Here is an 18151-nt window from a genome sequence, read left to right on the forward strand (position 1 = left end):
ACTGTATGTGGCCATTCAGCTTTTATTATTATATGATGAATTTATTCCGTGACTAAATTCATTCATTTTTTCTTTTTAAATAAAGGAAATCATTGAAGACATAACGCATATTAAAAAGGAGGGTAAAGAAATAAACAGTTTCGATAAAGTGTAGTTATTGTCGAGTGGTGTAGGGTACCACTCTGTATTATATACAAAACCATTTAAAAAAAAGCACGTTGGAAAAGTCCCGGAGAGCGCTGTGCTAAGACCGGCATCAAAACCTTTTGGTTTTATTTTTGATTTTCAGCATAGTCGCCATATTAAACAGAGAACAGCATGAGGCCACGTGTTTCCCACTTGAACCTTCATATTGGAAATAAATTGGAACATGATGCACCATCATCATCCATGATGAAAGTAACTCCTCGGAATGTCGAACTCACTTCAGCCAAACCTTGAAGAAGGAGTCAGAGGGTCAGATCGTCAGGAAGTGATCCGTTCGTGTGCGTGTGCACTTTCACGCATCTGCTTGAAAAGTCCGGAAATCGGCCACAGGAATCATACGATCCACTGGATGGCCTTCCCTTTTTTTTTTTTTTTGGCCTGGCGTCTCGGATTTGGATCGGAGTGGGCGAATTGAAACTTCAGTGAGCCAAGGAGCGTGCCAGTCCACCCACTGAAGAATCCAGTGCTTGATCATCTTCTACTTTCGAGTCGCAGATGGATTTATTTTTTTATTTTTTTCACAATTCATTCCGCACCACTTATGTGCAATGAAGCGGCGCATTTAATTTAAAGTGAGTGGAGAGCTCTTTGACTTGGCCAACTTTGTCTTGCCTCGGCTTGATGAAATGTCAAAAGCTATGCCGATGAACGCTCCACGGAGCTTCTCGCTCCCTCCTCTGCGCCCGAGGCGGGACGTTCCCTCCGCGTCCAGATAAAGTTCCGGGGACAACAATTTGGAGGGATGCTCAACTTTTTCTCTCTTGTTTTTTTTTTTTTTTTTTTTTTTTTTCATCTTATCAGGTGCTTGACTTCCCAAAAGGAGAGAGAGGAAACTTTCCCAGGCTTCCAGCAGACAGAGTGGGAGGAGATGGAGAGAAAAAGCGGATCTTGAACACTTCCCAGAGACTCCATGTGTGTGCAGCCTGCCTGCAGGAGAAACACACACCCACACACACACACACACACACACACACACACACAAGATTTCTTTTGGAGTCACCTGCCAGCGTCCAAACTCAAAGCTCTTTCCCTGCCTCTTCTCCCTTTTTGCGCCTCTCCCTCCCTCCCCGCATTTTTCACAGGCTGAGGCATCCATGGACCCTCTGGCTCCGCCGCTCTCATCAGCGACTTGGAAAGCTGGGAGAACTTTGTGAACTCTGCCGAAGAAAAGCAGTGAATGGGACGCGGCGCGGCGGAGGGCAGCAGCAGCGGCGGAGGGCAGCAGCAGCAGCGGCGGCGGCAGCAGCAGGCTCCTCAGGAGTCACCAGCGGGGCCTTTAACTGGAGAGTTAACACCCATTCCACCCCCCACCCCCCCGCACCCTCCCCACTCGGGTGGCGTCATGACGGGTCAGCGCCCCAGCCTCCTCTTCCCCCTGGTCCTGCTGGGACTCCTGGCGGCGCTGGCCGACCTCGGCCAGGCTTCGGCCGGCCATGACGAGGACTACTACATGCAGGAGCTGCTGACGAGGGAGCGCTACGCCCGGGTCCAGGTGCCCGAGGTGCCCGAGGGGCCCGACCAGCGTGAAGCGCCCAGGCAATACGGCAAGAAAGCCGCCAAAGGGAAGGGGGACGGCGGCAGGCAGGCAGGTAAAAGGCACGACTGATATTCAGCATGCTGACAGTTCTCAGTCGAATCTTTTTTTTTTTTTTTTTTCAGATTGCGAGATCAACAATAATGCACGTTTAGGGTTGTGCCTTTTCCCAAGGTCACGGTTGTGGTTAGAAGAAGGGTCAGGGGGAGGGTTTGGGCTTGACTCAGGGTTAGGGTTCGATTGTGGACCCGATTACCATTTTAGCATGAGCATCTATGAAGGTTTAGGGTTTGGAGTAAGAGTCGGTTAGGTTGTTAGAATAGTTATGGTTCGGGTGGGTTGGGGTTAGGGGTCAAGACTAGGTTAGGGTTAGGCCTGGCGTCTCAAGGATGTGGGTTATAAATTGGATTCGGTTTTGAGTGAGAGTCATTTTGGGTTCAGAATTACGGTTCCAGGGATAAAGTTCCACAAAGCATTACACTGAACTTCCAAAACAATTAAATTCTATTCCAAATCCATAATTCTAATCATCATTAACTAATCCTATAAACCGTAAGCAGCAGCAGCAGCAGCTCTAAATTACAAAAACATGCCTTTGTATATAGGGTATTAAAACAAATAAATACTGAAGAAAAATAGTCTTTATTTATTTATTTTTTACAAGTCCTAATCTTTTACGCTGCTTGATTAAGTCAGACAGAGAGTTGAGGTTTGCCGCTGAGTTTCAGCGCCCTCCGGGAATCCAGCGGACAGCTTAAATCAATTGACAACGTGATGGATGTGCTGGGAAAACGTACTCAACAACAACGTCCACCGCACTCCACTGCGTGGACATCCATCAAAGCCGTGCGCTTTCTGACAAGTCTCCTCCAAAACATGGGAACGAGAGCACGAGGAAAGCCTACTGTAGGTGAAAAATGTCTAAAATCACATTGTTTAATGAACGCGCCGAAACGACTCTTACGCAAAAGCAAAAGACGCATTGATTCGATGAAGGAAGCGTTAAAGACCTTATACTGCGGTATTACGCGACACACAGTAGCGTATCGAGCTCGAGTGTTTAAGTGGTTCTGTCGAGGTAATCGAAAGCAGCTGTGTACGCAACCTAACCTCACGTGTCACCTGTCTGTCTGCTTCTTACATCCAACCCAGTAAATGCCCATCCTGGAGATACTGACCGACTTGAATGAAAATATTTCCTGACAACCGTCTTACCCCGTATAGTGTCCTTTTTCCCTTCGACACGTTAATCCAATAAGCGTATCTCCTCTGTGCATCTAGAACCCGCCGAGCTTAACTTTCTGAACGCACTTTTGCGGCCGCCGATGATGATGATCTGATGCGCGAGTTGGAGGATAAAGACTTTCAGATGTGCGACGGATTGTTATCACATGGGTGCACTCTTGACGTTTAGCTGAATAGAGAAGAGAAAAAAAAAAAAAAAAAAAAAAAAAAAGAAGAAAAGAAAAATGTTCCCCTCATTCCATCGTCAGTGGAATGTGACTCTCGTGGGCTGTTTGATGGATGAGGGATCGGACTATTCCCCAGTTGAGGGTGAGAGCGAAATGCTAATGTCAGTCCATGACGAAAACGGTTTCAAGTCTTCAAAAGCATTCTAATTGCTTTTCGTTTCTCTTACGTAAAAACGGAAGCAAATCTGCTCACATGCCGATCTGCATTTTTCCCTTAGACAAAGCGTCCAACAAAAAAGCGGACAACAACAAGAAGGGTAACCCCAAAAGCCCAAACGGAAGCTCAGAAGGAGACGGCCAGCCGACACAGTTTAAAGGCGGTAAGAAATGATTAAAGCCTTCAATTTGTTTCAGTTCAAACCACTTTTTTTTTTTAAATGACAAGAGATCACCGAGGGCAATCCTGATCCTAATTTCCAACGATGTCGAGCGGACATGAAAGTGAAACAAAGCAACGACAGACCCTAGAATGGCTGCTTCAACCCAAAAAGATGGACTCCCTGTATGTTTTTGAACTCGGCTTCTTGAGACTTCTTCTAATGATGGACCAGTCGAACAAATTTCATGATTCGAAATCAAACTAAAATGGCCGCTTTACCTCAAAATGGCAGACTTCCTGTGTGTTTTCAGGCACGCCTTTTTTGCAACTTTCTTTGTCCATGGACTTACGATACATAGGCCGATCAAATTTTAGCTTGCCATGTGAAACTGACTAAAAGGCTTTAAAGTTTTATACCAGAATGAACATGGTGTCAAATGAGGTCCGTTTTTTTTTTTTTGCACCTTCAAAATGGCAATTGATTTGCCCAAATTATCCACAGCGCCCATCCAAAGTAAAGTTTCTCTGCAAATTGTACTGCTCAGTGCAAAATGGGCTTCAGTGTAAGATGGGAAAACAAACATTCTCCTGGAGTTGAAAAATAGCTTGGAAAGAGCATTGAGGGAGGGAATTATCCCTGAAAAGGAAATGTCGAGCAATAAATAAAACTCTCAGAGGTGAAAACACAGAGATGCTGACATCCTTTTAAATGAAACCAGATTCTAGATTTTCTTTTTTTTTTTTTTTTTTTTTAAATAAATCGCAGTCACGCGCAGGTGTACAGATCATGCGGCTATGCTAATGCCCCTAACAGCACATTAGCCGGATGTTGGGAACCACTTGGCTGGTCATGTACTTGACCAACTGCAAATTTTTGCAACATTTGGTTTGACTTCTGACATCTTACTAACAAAAGTTCCACTTCCCATTTACGTAAATAGAGGGTACGTTTAACATTTCCGGTGCGTGTTTCTGTGTTAGTGGCACTGATATGACCGCTACATGACTCATGAGCGCTCATATCAAACGCTTGTGTTACTTTTAGCCCCCGGGGCCGCATGCGACATGTGAGGCCTGGGCTGTCGGCTATCTTGTCGGTCGCTGTTCACGCCGACCAGATGTTTGTTTCCCACGTGGTACTGCTGGAGGATTGCATACAGATGCCGTTAATGATTTAAAGCTCGGCCGCAACCCTAAAGCCTGGTGGGCCCTCGCAGGGAGCTCTTAATGTCTTATGATCGTGACTCCGCTCAGACAGCCTATAGAGGGATTCCAAGTGGATTTTATTTGCGGTGTTTGACATGTTTTTGGCGGTGTTGGGCTGCTTTTAGTCCTTGGCCTAGCCTTTAGCCTGAATTCAGGCTTGTTGTGAGATTATTTCGACGTGCACTAGTTGTTAACCAATGACACTTTTTGGAGTGAATTTGAATGAAAACTAATGAAATAACTCAAACTAACATTAAAAAGGAATTTTTGTTCATTAAATAAAATAATGAGTTCTTTAAAAAAAAAAAAAAAACAATAACTAAGTGAAACTATATATTACGAGCAAAAATGTCCTTTTTCGTATATGAATTAATATCATACATGAGCTTTCGGGGTTCTTTTTAAATGTATTTATTTCAGTATGACTGTGCGGACGTACTGAAGAAGGAAGGTCCAACAGTCGTTTGGGAATACCACGTATATTCAAGAAATAAATAAATAAATCTAAAACTAATACTATAAAGATTAAAAACTAAATTAAAACGAAGCAAGTATATTGCGTCTTTTAGGACTTGATTTTCCTGATTTCGGCATGAGTACATTTTGTTTCAGATGCACAAAAGTTTTGCAGCAGGAATCAATTTAGATTGTTGTGCAAAACATAAATTGTCATTGGATGACAGATATGTATTTTCTCTCCAAAAAATGAGGGCACAGTTTTTGCCTGGTGTTAGGTAAACGTCCACATCTACAGTGCTCATAAAAAAAATATTTTTCTTTGCCTGGCTCCACGTACAAATGGTCTTCTCAGATGTTATGTCACTCTTGAGCGGGAAGAGCGCAGAGAGCTCCGAGAAAAAAAAAAAATCCTTCGGCTGGCCCCGACTCTCCGTCTCTTCCATCGCCATTATGGTGCCTAAAAGACTATCCAATCTTTCACTTCTTTTTGAATTTCTCTTCGCCTCTGCAAGTACTTAATGGCCAACGTCCGCTCCAAACTTCACTTCCAGCTGCAAAATGAAAACATTCCTCCATGATGTGCAGCTTTTTTTTTTTTTTTTTTTTCTCCCTCCGGATTTTTATTGTGGCTCTAGTTTTCCAAAAGAAGTGCATCCAGCACACTGCCTCACCCATGCCTGACTATTGATGTAGTCGACTCATCGGGCAGTCCTGTTTCTGAGAATGAAAATTGCATTTCCTGGAGACAATAAAACGCAACGGCATTACCACATCATATGTAAAGATGGATGAAATTATGGAGTTGGAGTGGATTCTTCCACACCGACTTGTTGAGATTTGTATCTTTGCAGAGGATAAAGAATACATTACCGTCAGTATTCATATACCGTCCACTATCTTCACGTCTACATGTCTTTGTCGCGCTACTTCACCCAGAGTGCCCTCCTATGGGACTTGAGACGCTGAAAATCGACGACTTCCAGCTCCATGCGTCCACCACCAAACGCTACGGCCTCGGCGCGCACAGAGGTCGTCTCAACATTCAGGTGAGGCTTGTGCTCGAAATGATACAAAGTATTGAGAGGTACGGAGTTTCAAAAGTGTTTTTGATGAGTTTAATTGGGTTGAAAGCAGGCAGGTGTAAAACGATGCCTCGCTAGCCGTGAAGTTAGCACGCTAGCTTCGGTTGAATTGGGCGTCCATCTGGACTTAAGCGCCGCTTCGGTCGCCCCCCTCCCCCCCGCAGGCCGGCCTCTACGAGGACGACCTCTACGACGGGGCCTGGTGCGCCGGCAGGGATGACCCGCTTCAGTGGCTGGAGGTGGACGCCAGGAGGCTGACCAAGTTCACGGGGGTCATCACACAAGGACGCAGCTCCCTCTGGTCGTGAGTACGCACGCACGCCGAGGCGCAGATGGTCACGCGGCGAGGATGAAAAACGTCCGGTAGCGCGCGCTCGCTTTGAAGGAGAATCACGGCGGGGGCAGGGGGACCGGCTTTTCTAAGCTGTACCAGAGTTAACATTTTCGGCCGGTTGTTTGTTTGCGTCTTGAGTCACGGCACATATTTATCACACAGCACACTGCCAAACACAAATGCCAGAAAACTAAATTAAAGATGATCTCATCTGACTTACTCAGCGTGAAATCTGTTTAGTTGAACATATCGCTGTTATTCTGTTGTATCCAAATATGTAACTTCTGCCATCTAGTGGAAGAGCATTTCATTTTTCTGCCTTTCACTATACATCACCAACATCGGTAGATGAACAAAGATACAGGATTTGTGGTAAGTAAATAAACATAGCAATACATGATGATATCGATATTTGACACGGCTGTATTGAAACTGTGTTGTGATCGACACAAAGCTACGTCGCAATATCAATAGTACAAAAGTGTACCTAATGAAGTGGCCCGGTGAGAGTGGATGATGGCATCCAGCAGGCAGCTGCAGACTCGGCCCCCGGCCGCCGGGCCTCTTCGTGCCACGGCTGCCGTGACACAGGCGGCAACAATCTAGCGGGATGGTTGTCAGATGATCCGTAACGCCGCCTCCTGCAATATCACAGCAAAGACAAATACACGGCAGCGGCACTTTGACCACGATTGTTCTGCTCAACAACAATAGAATAGAGCAGGATGGGCAAACGTTCGTGCTCAAGGGCCACATTTGAGTTTGGACACATGGCCTCATGTGGCTTGCAGGCCATACTTTGCCCACAAGCCAACAAGTTCTTAATTGGAAATAGACACATTGACTTCTTGAGGCTCTTCCTTTTGAGAGAGAAAAAAAAAAAAAAAAAGAAGAAAAAGAGGTGCTTTGTGTGCTGCTGTTTTCGCCACCCGAGGTCCACATATGAACGCACCGATGCCTGAGGCAGAATCTCTCGCAATTAGCTCTGCGGTCCGTGTAGCTGGCCTAGCTTGCGCCTTCTCTCCACAACGGCGCCTTAATTAGCCGAGCCGGGAATTCCTCCGAGGCCAGACCGGACGGGTGTTGATGTCTTTATCAGAAAACGCAGGAATCGCTGCCAACCCACAGCTCGCATGTTCACTACAACATTCCGAGGCATGATGGGACATTGCTGACCTACTTTACTGTCAGATTCCAAATCTCTGTGCTCTAAATTTGTCAAAGTTTCAGTGTGGTGCTTTGTACTTTCAAGTACTCGCTTATAACTTGACTATTGACTTGAGTTTGTTGGAAGGGTCACACATATACATCATACACACAAAAAAGGTCACTATGCAAGTTAGTTTCCTTGTTAGTTGGTTAATATGCTGGTTGGTTCATTAGTTTCTTAGCTTGCTAGCGCAGTTTAACAAAACAAAACAAGGTGAGTATGCTAGTTTTGTAGCTGGCTCATTAGTTTTTTAGTTTGCTAGTTTGCTAGTGGGGTTTGACAAAAAAAAAAACAGGTTAGCATGCTAGTTTTTTTTAGTTTGCTAGTTGGTTCATTAGTTTCTTAGTTTGCTAGCTTAACAAAAAAAAAAACGATGGAAAAGCGGGTCATATTAAACCCCAACAGCGTGTAATTGTTTTATATGTGTGTGTGTTTGGTGTTGTTGAACAGGAGCGACTGGGTGACCTCCTACAAAGTCATGGTGAGCAACGACAGTCACACGTGGGTTACGGTGAAGAACGGCTCTGAGGACATGGTGAGGAGCTTGCTTTGTTCCGTACCACAGTACTCCAAGCGTATAAGTAAGAATTAAGGTTGCTGAGCGTTAACAGTAAACACTGATGACCCTCGAGAGGAACGAGAAGCTCATCTCAGATCTTGCGACCAACAGGGACTCTAATGCGATCCTATAAATGTGATTAAGTGGCGATTCTGTGCCCTGATTAAGTCGTGTCGCAAGGGGAGTCATTCAGCCCCCGCCACGAGGCGCCAACCCGTGAGTCTTTTTGTGCCAAATGCCAAAAGCCACCATTTGTCTTTCTAAATGCCACAAGGTGCGACGGGCGTGGGCGTTAAAAACTTTAGTACGATAAACCTCCGAAAGTTTAATGACATTCAACGAGGAGTGTGTGAGAGCGTGCGCGATGACTGGAGAACTTTTCACTTAATGAGCTTTCTTGCAGTACAACTGTCTTTGATGGATTATGCACTGTGCATATGATCAAATGCACTGCAGTCTCCTTGGAAGTTTCCCAACAATATGCTCATAAATTATCGAGGGTTGGCCACCTACAGCACGTGGGCCAAACTACAGCCCAACATGCCGACCAACGAAAAACGATAGTTTGTTAGTCCATGATTATGTTAAGTTTGTTAGTTCGCTATTTTAGTTGTTTGTATATTTGTTTGCAGGACAGTTTGTTAGTTTCTTATTATTTCACTGGTTTGTTTTCTTGCTAGATAGTACATTCGCTAGGTATATTGTTATTTCACTAGTTAGCTCGTTAGTTCGCTTGTTCACCAATTCTCTTGTTAGTTCTTTAGTTTGTTAATTCGTATGTTAACATCAAAGCAACTGTTATGAAAAAATGACTGTTTGTTCATATGAACAGCATAACATCGCTGTCCAACAAAATGCATAGTTATTCAAGCGGGGTACATAAATCCTGATTCTTAACATGCTAACTCTTTTTTTAAAATGAGAGAAAACCCACACATGACCATTGGCATTTGTATGCATTGTTTTACTTCATGTCGCAATTGCTTGTACTGGGTGTTAACCACACCCAAATAAGATGGTTTTTTTTTTTTTTTTGGTAAAAACGGTATAGGTTTTAACTGTTAGCTTGAGTTAGCAGGGTTAAGCAACATTCTAGTCATTACAAAATAGGTTGGGGTTCTCCACCCCTGAGTCCTAGCGCTGAAAAATTGAATGTGTCTAATTTGTCCTGACTCAGCATCTTGTTTGCCTCAGTAGATCTTCAGAGGAAACAGAGAAAAGGAGATCCCAGTGCGCAACATTTTTCCGACTCCTTTGGTGGCTCGCTACATCCGAGTCAACCCTCAGTCCTGGTTCACCAAAGGCAGCATCTGCATGAGGGCCGAGATCCTCGGATGCCCCTTGCCAGGTGAGCTCGGATCACCCTACGTCGCCTTACGCTTGTTGCTGGGCAGACTTTGAGCGGTCATTTATTTCTACCCCACAGACCCCAATAATTACTACCACCGGCGCAACGAGGTCATAACAACCGACGAGTTGGACTTCACAATTCACAGTTACAAGGAAATGAGGCAGGTCAGTTCTTTGAGTGTGGGTTCGTTGACACTTGAGTAACTGTCAGCCAGAATCTGTCTCCCCTGCAACTTTGCCGAGGAAAAAGGGATCCTGCTCATGTTTGCTACAGTGACTCAACATAATTCAAGGAATACACAGAATAAGTCACTTGATGGTTAGGTTTCACCTTTTTGTGATTGGGGGGTGGATATATATATATATATATATATATATATATCGTAACAGTCTTCATGTAGTGAGGAGAACAGCTGCGTACGTCACCATGCACATACAATTATAGCGATTAAGAAACACAAGTGCGTCTGAGGTGCTCACAGTGTCCCAAACGGCTGTCGTGTACAACGGTGAACCCCTTTGCCGTGTTTTTTTTTTTTTTTTTGATGTGGCGCCTTGAAATGCTCCAGCGTAGCCATCAAAGTCAGCAAAATGGACCGCGTCCTTCTCGGCTCTGCGGCTTCAAGGGGAGGCCCTGGCAAAAGAAAGGAGGCGCTATTTTTAAACCTCTGGAGCCTTTTCACCTCCACTTCGCCACCCAGCCCCTTTGACATTTCTTTTGAGCGCCTTCAACCTCGCCGCTTTTACATAATGCACTGAACATGGCCCATTGTGGCTTCTCCAATAGAGAACACCTCCCACGCCATAGGAATGATTAGAGTAAAAAGATGAGCAAATTACCTCGTTTGCTGAAGAGGCAGAATAAGAATGTGGTCGACTGCTTCAAGATGAAGGTCCTTCAGTTCAGGAAAAAAAAAAAAAAAATGCTGGTGTCAGGGCCAGCAAGGCGTTCTCTGCAGGCCAAAATTCGAATACTTAAACTGTATGAATATATTCACAACTGTCTATTCTCTTTATGTGATAGCGTTTCAATAAGTGTATGTTTTTTTTTGTTTTTTTTTTGTCCAATCAAATTTCAGCCTATGTGCTGCCACATCAATCTAATCTGCTCAGTAGTGCTGGCCGATACAATAGGACTGACTGTTTACACAATCAGATTTCAAATCGATATTTTCTCATCCTCTAATTGGTTAGTCAAAGTAAAGGTGGTTACAGCCAAGGTCGAATAGTGAAACCAGCTGCACACACAATTATAATCAGCATCTCGGATTGCTTTAAATCGAAGAAAACTTTTTTTTTTTTTTTAGTCCGTTTTGGGGGACTTTACCCCTGGTTTAATGAAAAATCATCGGAAGTCGGTATGTGGGTTTATGGTGGAATGACAGGAAATAGTCAAGTTTTTTTATTTCTTTTTTTTTTTTTTTTACCCTGCACAGATGATGAAGGTGGTTAACGAAATGTGCCCCAACATCACTCGCATCTACAACATCGGCAAAAGCCACGGCGGCCTCAAACTCTATGCCATTGAGATCTCGGACAACCCAGGGGAGCACGAAGTGGGTGAGTGTGTTTGCACCCGAGCTGCTCATAATTCCTTATAGCTTGTCGAAGGTCCCGTTTCCAGCCCCAAACCAAATCTCCCCAAAAAATACATGGGTGAACTTTATGGCCATGATTCCAAAAGGTATTTATTTATTTTGAGGGCTTCTTTAGAAAAAGTGGAAAGAATTATGAACCGTTCGCACAAAGGTTTCACGCTTCAACTCTAAAGCATTAAAAACAAAAAAAATGTCAAGGAAAGCCTACTAGAACATCTGAAATTGATCTGGTGTTATTCAAAGTCACTTTAAATGCTTTCAGCCGTGCGCTGACTCCCATTTAGCCTGAGCTTGAATGTGATTGGTTAATTCTATAATAACTTGAAACCTGAACGTTGAAGACTTGAGACTTACTTCTTCTCCTGCCATCGACTCTGCGGTCATTTTCTTATCCTGTCACCATCCAGGTGAGCCCGAGTTCCGCTACACGGCCGGTTCCCATGGCAACGAGGTGCTGGGTCGCGAACTGCTCCTCCTGCTGATGCAGTTCATGTGTCTGGAGTATCTGTCGGGCAACCAGCGGGTCCGACACCTGGTGGACGAGACCCGCATCCACCTGCTGCCGTCCGTCAACCCCGATGGGTACGAGAAAGCCTTTCAAGTGGTAGGTTCCGCCGTGCTCGGCAGGTGCGCTTTGGGCCTGGTGGGCTGCGGATGCGCGTGTCGCTTCGTGGGCGGAAGGCGAGGGGACGTGCGGGAGGGCACGCGCGTCGCACGCCTGCAACGTGTCACCTCTAATCAAGAAAATGTGATTAATGACTGGAACAGAAGAGTCGGCAAGGCAGAACCTGCTGTGCTGTATCAAGGGAGGAACTTGAATATAGGTTGGGGGGGGGGGGGGGGCGGTGGGTGCAAAGTACGTCCCGCGGGCCCAACTGGCATTTACATTATCAAGCGTCCTGTATTGGTTACACTAGTTTAGATATATTTTTTAATTCATTTAATCAAATAAAAAAAATGGTTAATTCATTTTGGTGAAAAAAAATTAAATATCAGTCAAATAAATTTACATATACATGTACATTAAAATTTGTTAATTTGGAATTCAGAAAATGGGAGTTTTGAATACAGTCAACACACCTTATTTACTATTTAAAACCTTAAAACACAGCATCGCATTTTTGAGGGGGTCCAACATACAATTCAGGCTGTAAAAATGATAATGAAAAAATATGATTCCAAAAAAATTAATTAAACAGAGAAAAATGGATGAAGATTGTAGATTTGGACCAAAAACATGGCACCCTGACAAGAAAAAGAAGGCTTTTCATTTTTCTATGTAACTTTTTAAGTTACTACTAAATCAGGATCAAATCTGGATTCATTATTTCTGTTTCCACCGTGTTTACATTGTAACTTTAAAAAAAAAAAAAAAAAAAGAGAAAACTTCTCACCTCCACAAAGTTGTTGTTGTCTCCATGGAACTTGAGGTTGTCTCCCACCCTCGTGCGCAGGGTTCCGAGCTGAGTGGCTGGTCTCTGGGCCGCTGGAGCAACGACGGCATCGACATCCACCACAACTTCCCAGACCTCAACTCCATATTGTGGGAGGCCGAGGCCAAAAAGTGGATCCCGCGTCGGGTGGCCAACCACTACGTGTCCGTCCCGGATTGGTACCAGTCCAAAAACGCCTCGGTTAGTCCAGCTTCTTCTAGGTAGTTCCACCTTGGCGCTTTATTTATTGTAGTTTAGTTTAGTTTGCTGAAGAGCATTCACACATCATGTAAATTCTGCCAATTTTCCCCTACTTTCCTCCACCAATTTACAACCATTCCAGCATTTCAGTTCAACATCAACTCTTCAGCCTTCACACTCAATTTCTACAGGAAAGAAAGGTGGCAAATTACTTCATGACTCAGAGTCCTTAGTCAACCCTAAACAGTTTGGCAAATCCCACAGCGAGGGGCATGCATGCCTGGAGAGGATTTAGAAAAAGAAAAAAGGAGCGCGTGGGCGTAGAAGCGCAATCTATTTCGGGAGAAGCGGATGCGCCGTCGTCTGATAGTGACAAGCGGAAATAGAATCCGGCCGTCTATAAAAAGCTCATCGGCGGTGTTGTGACGTTGCCTGGTGTGAGTCACGCGCCGGGGGTGGGGGGGTTCCAAAATAGCCGAGGTGCGAGGACACCCCTCCCCTTGGCATCAGGATCAGCGTGCTGTTATCCGAAAGCTGCCTGACGATAACCACGACTGGTTAATATTGACCGAAAATCCCCATCAAGCCTCTTCCCCAACAACCGCGTCCGCAATTTGCAGTAAACGCCTCCCTTTCAATCCTCCCCCTATACTTTCTGAACCGCCACCTGTGTTTACCTTGCCGCAGGTTGCCGTAGAGACGCGGGCTTTAATCACCTGGATGGAAAAGATCCCCTTTGTGCTGGGCGGCAACCTGCAGGGGGGCGAGCTGGTGGTGACCTTTCCCTACGACAAGACCCGCTCGCAGGGCGTGACCCGGGAGCAGACGCCCACGCCGGACGACCACGTCTTCCGCTGGCTGTCCTTCGCCTACGCCTCCACCCACCGCCTCATGACGGCCGCCAATCGGCGGGTGTGCCACAGGGAGGACTTCGCCAAGGAGGACGGCACCATCAACGGGGCGTCCTGGCATACGGCGGCAGGCAGTCAGTGATCAAATTCAACCGGTCAAAAGTATTGGGACACATTGTGTTGAAAGCGACGTCGCCGAGCGGTCGGTCGATTCCGTTTTTTTTTTTTTTTTGTTTTTTTTTAACTCGCCCAAGGTGTCCCAATACTTTTTGTTTCATACGACGCACGGTTGACGCCGTTATGGAGACGTGTGCGGCGTGTTGGCAGGCATGAACGACTTCAGCTATTTGCACACCAACTGCTTTGAGCTGTCGATGTACGTGGGCTGCGACAAATTCCCTCACGAGAGCGAGCTGCCGGAGGAGTGGGAGAACAATCGCGAGTCTCTTCTCGTCTTCATGGAACAGGCAAAACAACACACACACACACACGTGCGCAAACATCACACAGATACGGCCCACGCACAAAAAAAAAAAAAAAACACAAACACACCTGACTGTGAGGCAAGTTGGGAGGTAATTTGAGGGTTTTCTAGCTACTAGTCAGAACAACGATCATACTAGTACATGGACCTTATATATATATATATATATATATATATATATATATATATATATATATATATATATATATATATATATATATATATATATCTCAAGGATATTGAATAAATGCTGGAATAAATGCTCAAGCGGCTTTATTGAGCATTTATTCGATGTCAACGGTATCCATCTTGAGGTTGTACTAGGGGCCCAAAAGTGGCACTGGTAAGGAAAAAATATCAATTGACCGCCCCCAGACGGACGCCGACTCTGGAGCGAGATGTGGAAAGGGGAAAAGATGATGGCAAAACTGGAACACCGGGGAACATAGTGGAAATGAGTATTTGCCCATTGTTCTATCCACAGGTGCATCGTGGGATCAAAGGCATGGTGAGGGACCTACAAGGCAACGGAATAGCCAACGCCAGCGTCGCCGTGGAAGGCATCGGCCACGACATTCGCACAGGTAGGCACGCACCGGTGAAGATTCGTATCTATTTATTCAATTACATTTTAAGGATAAAGCGTTGAAGTCAACACAGTCTTCAAAGCTGAAAGCTTTTTAATCAGAGCGTGAGCTTGAATGCGCCCCCAAAAAGTTGATTAGCTATTTCTTTTTATTGTGGATGTAATTATATTTAAGTCGACACGATGCTCTTTTAAATGAAGACGTTTGCAGGTCGATAACTTGACAATGCAATTTCTGGAGGAAATTTTGTGTGAATGCTGAAATGCTAAATGAAACAAAAACGGAAGCATGTGGAATGAGTCTGGATACGACACTGAAGGATGTGAAATGATGTGGAATGATATTGTATGGTATAGAATGAAATGAAAAGAAAGCGGAAGAGCATTGGCGAAAAATGTGGAAAGAGATTGGACAATTTGGAATGATGTGGAATTATATTGAAGGATATGGAATGATATTGATAGATATGGATTGATGTGGAATGACGTGGAAGGTTATTGGGGGAGGAGTGTGCAATATGCCGGTGAAAAATGTGGAATGATATTCAATGATATGGAATAATATGGAATGATGCGGAAAGATATTTGCGAGAAATTGGTAATGTGATGAATGATGTGGAATGTGTGAATTTCTGGAATACTGAAAATTGCTCTCAAGGTGAATTGAATGAGCTGAACATTTCGAATATTGAAAGAGAACGATGTGAAACTGGTATGTTGAATGTGCCTTTGGGAATGAATGGGGAATTACGGGGTGAAAATTTGGTGATTTTTGGGGGGGAATTACAATGTCTGCATTTAGCATTCGCGCAAATATCGAACAATTTCTTGAAGTACACTTCCCTGCTTTTCGTGTATGCCACTTGTAATGCTAACACAAAATCAAGAGCGGTTATTTTTGCGTACGTGCTCCAGCTGCTGACGGGGACTATTGGCGCCTGCTGAACCCGGGCGAGTACCGAGTGACGGCGAGGGCCGAGGGCTACAGCATGGTGAGCAAGAAGTGCGAAGTGGGTTACGAGATGGGGCCCACCCGCTGCGACTTCACGCTGGGTCGCACCAACCTGTCTCGCATTCGGGAGATCATGGAGCGATTCAACAAGCAAGGAGGCGGCAAAGCACCCGTCAGGCCGCTACAAGCCCGGCGCTCCGGTGACAGACGACCGGGGCCTTAACGGGCGGCGAGAAAGTGGTGAAGAACTGCACCGATGGGAACCAGAACCTAATCACGACTGTGGGGGACTTCCAAGATGGAAAACAATGTTGTTGGAAATATCTAAAAGAAAAAATAAATAAGACTCTCAAAGGCAGATCGACGGTGAACTCCCGTTTATAGCAAGCATATGTTCCAGACGCACCAAGCAATTCCGCAAAAATCATCGAAATGGCGAGAATAGAAGAACAGATTCAAACTTACCGATATCAAACTATTTTTTCAGTGTTACTTCGCAACTGTTCTCACTCTCTCACTTGCACAGTTCTCCAATGAAGAGGCAAAGCGTGCTTGCCTGATGAATTTTACTGCAAAATGGACACAGAACAAAAGCGAGTTAAACATTGTACATTTAAATCCCAAAATGTCCAACCAAACCACTTAATTTCGTTGACCGAAAGTCTGCTAGCATAAGATATAATAATAAACACTATAGACAGGCTAATGAATATCAGCTTAGACGTATGTATAGCGAGACGCGAATGATAAACCGTGATATAGCGGGGGGACAATGTATATGGCATATCACAATTCAAATTTTTTTTTTTTCTATGTAAATAAAAGACAAAACAGAATGCCTGAGCATCTAATCTCATGTATGTACATAGAGGACCTCTTAAATTATGTAAACCACTACAGAGGCAATGCAACCGATACACGCGTTGCTTCACATGAAATAAAGTCCAATTACTCCAATTGAGATGCTGTTTGGCTTTTCATTTTCCTCACAACAACAACAACAACTTGCCTTTATCCAGATTTGCACCAAAATTTGCGAAATTAAGGACACTCCTCCCCCATATTGGTATTTCGTTTCATGTATATTGTTACGTCGCTGAGTGTTTGTAACTTGACTTTTCGGCGTCTGGAGGTTGTCAAAACGGTCAGCACACAGTTGCGAAGTGTGGGGGGAAAAAAAATAAAATAATTCCCGTCAAGGTGTCCACTTCTCACTTTGGCAGCCGCTTTTCGGGGTGGAGGAATCAATGGACCCGACAAGCTGCGTGTTTATCTTGGCTCGTTTTCAAGGTGCGAATGTACAGCCCAGTCATTGGCGCCCACGCTGAGACGTTTTCCAATTTTTCGCTCGTCTTGTCGCGATACACGAGATGGGCCGAGATGCGGAGGTGTCTATTTGTACGCTTTTGGAATGATGTTAAATGAACGATGTTCGTGCCAAACGACAAGTCACAATGGATATAAAAAGTCTACACACCCCTGTTCCAATGCCATGTTTTGGACTTTAAAAAAAATATAATTTCTGAAACGTTTTCCACCATTAATGTCACTTATAACCTGTTAAACTAAAAAAAAATTAAAATAAATACAAATAAGATTATGCTTGCAGAAGTGTAAACACCCCTTTATAAATGGGATGTGGCTATGTTCAGAACCTATAAGTCACATATGTTGACTCTTTAGTATGAATTCATTTTTTGTTATTATTTCGCAATGAGCACTGCCAATACTCATCTCCTATTCATTGCTTGCAAACTAAATGTGGGCACATATGCTCCTATTTACTTAATGACAACAGCATCAGCCGCATTTGTGTTTACACTTTAATCATGGAGGTCACAAAATCTGAACCCGCCATCATGTTCTCCAGCCGCATTACAATTGTGGTAATTGTCGTCATCATTATCATCAATATCACATCATCATAATCATCGTCATCATCATGAGCAGCATTTAGCTGTGGATGTTTTCAACAGAGCAATTTAAAAAAAAAAAAAAAAAAAAAAGCGGTCCTAACAACAGAGCTTATTTGCATTTATATCAGCACAATGTACTTTCTACCAAAATAACCATTAGGAAACAACCACCAATCATGAGGTTAATAACTATGATCATGTAAAACATCTGCCGCACGAACATATACAGATTCTAGATCGTGTACACAGATGTGGTAATAAGGCAACAGTTACGTTTTCCTATGCGTGTTGGAAATACACTAGTCATTGATTTGAACGGAAAATAGTCTACGTCACCCATAGGACAGCATTTAAGGCATTCGTTTTCTTCATGTGTCATACAGTGAAGTATCCCACAT

General features: G+C 44.3%; 2 protein-coding genes and 1 long non-coding RNA gene across 5 annotated transcripts in view; 1 reads left to right on the forward strand and 2 right to left on the reverse strand.

Annotated features, from left to right (window-relative positions):
• Nucleotides 1-825: 825 nt before the first annotated feature.
• Nucleotides 826-16794, forward strand: cpxm2 (carboxypeptidase X (M14 family), member 2). The gene is made up of 15 exons (XM_086016016.1): nt 826-1119; nt 1290-1796; nt 3432-3533; nt 6134-6243; nt 6444-6583; nt 8274-8358; nt 9580-9730; nt 9809-9897; nt 11169-11292; nt 11738-11934; nt 12785-12964; nt 13652-13949; nt 14143-14282; nt 14784-14883; nt 15801-16794. Exons 2-15 carry the CDS (start codon nt 1385-1387, stop codon nt 16058-16060), a joined length of 2388 nt encoding a protein of 795 aa, XP_085872142.1. The 5' UTR covers nt 826-1119; nt 1290-1384; the 3' UTR covers nt 16061-16794.
• On the reverse strand, nt 9420-14394 carry LOC147129004 (uncharacterized). 2 transcript variants are annotated; one of them, XR_015082423.1, is made up of 4 exons: nt 12725-14394; nt 11685-12064; nt 10573-10628; nt 9420-10366 (listed from the first exon to the last, which is right to left on the reverse strand). It is a non-coding gene; the product is annotated as an uncharacterized LOC147129004 (long non-coding RNA). The 2 variants fall into 2 exon arrangements; XR_015082424.1 differs by having other exon boundaries at nt 10573-10685.
• Nucleotides 15132-18151, reverse strand: part of LOC147129005 (G protein-coupled receptor 26-like) — a 28197-nt gene continuing 25177 nt past the window's right edge. Inside the window, exons 10-11 of one of the 2 annotated variants that reach the window (XM_086016020.1) lie at nt 16303-16406; nt 15132-16161 (exon numbers count right to left, since the gene is read on the reverse strand). In XM_086016020.1, coding sequence (XP_085872146.1) covers nt 16327-16406 — 80 coding nt within the window. In that variant the 3' untranslated portion in view covers nt 15132-16161; nt 16303-16326. Of the gene's footprint in view, nt 16162-16302; nt 16407-18151 lie in introns of those variants that run through there. The other variant, XR_015082422.1, reaches the window with a different exon arrangement.

The sequence above is a fragment of the Filicampus tigris genome, chromosome 19 (genome assembly GCF_054856515.1).
Source record: "Filicampus tigris isolate MCC_2025a chromosome 19, RoL_Ftig_1.0, whole genome shotgun sequence".
Classification (NCBI taxonomy): Eukaryota; Metazoa; Chordata; class Actinopteri; order Syngnathiformes; family Syngnathidae; genus Filicampus; species Filicampus tigris.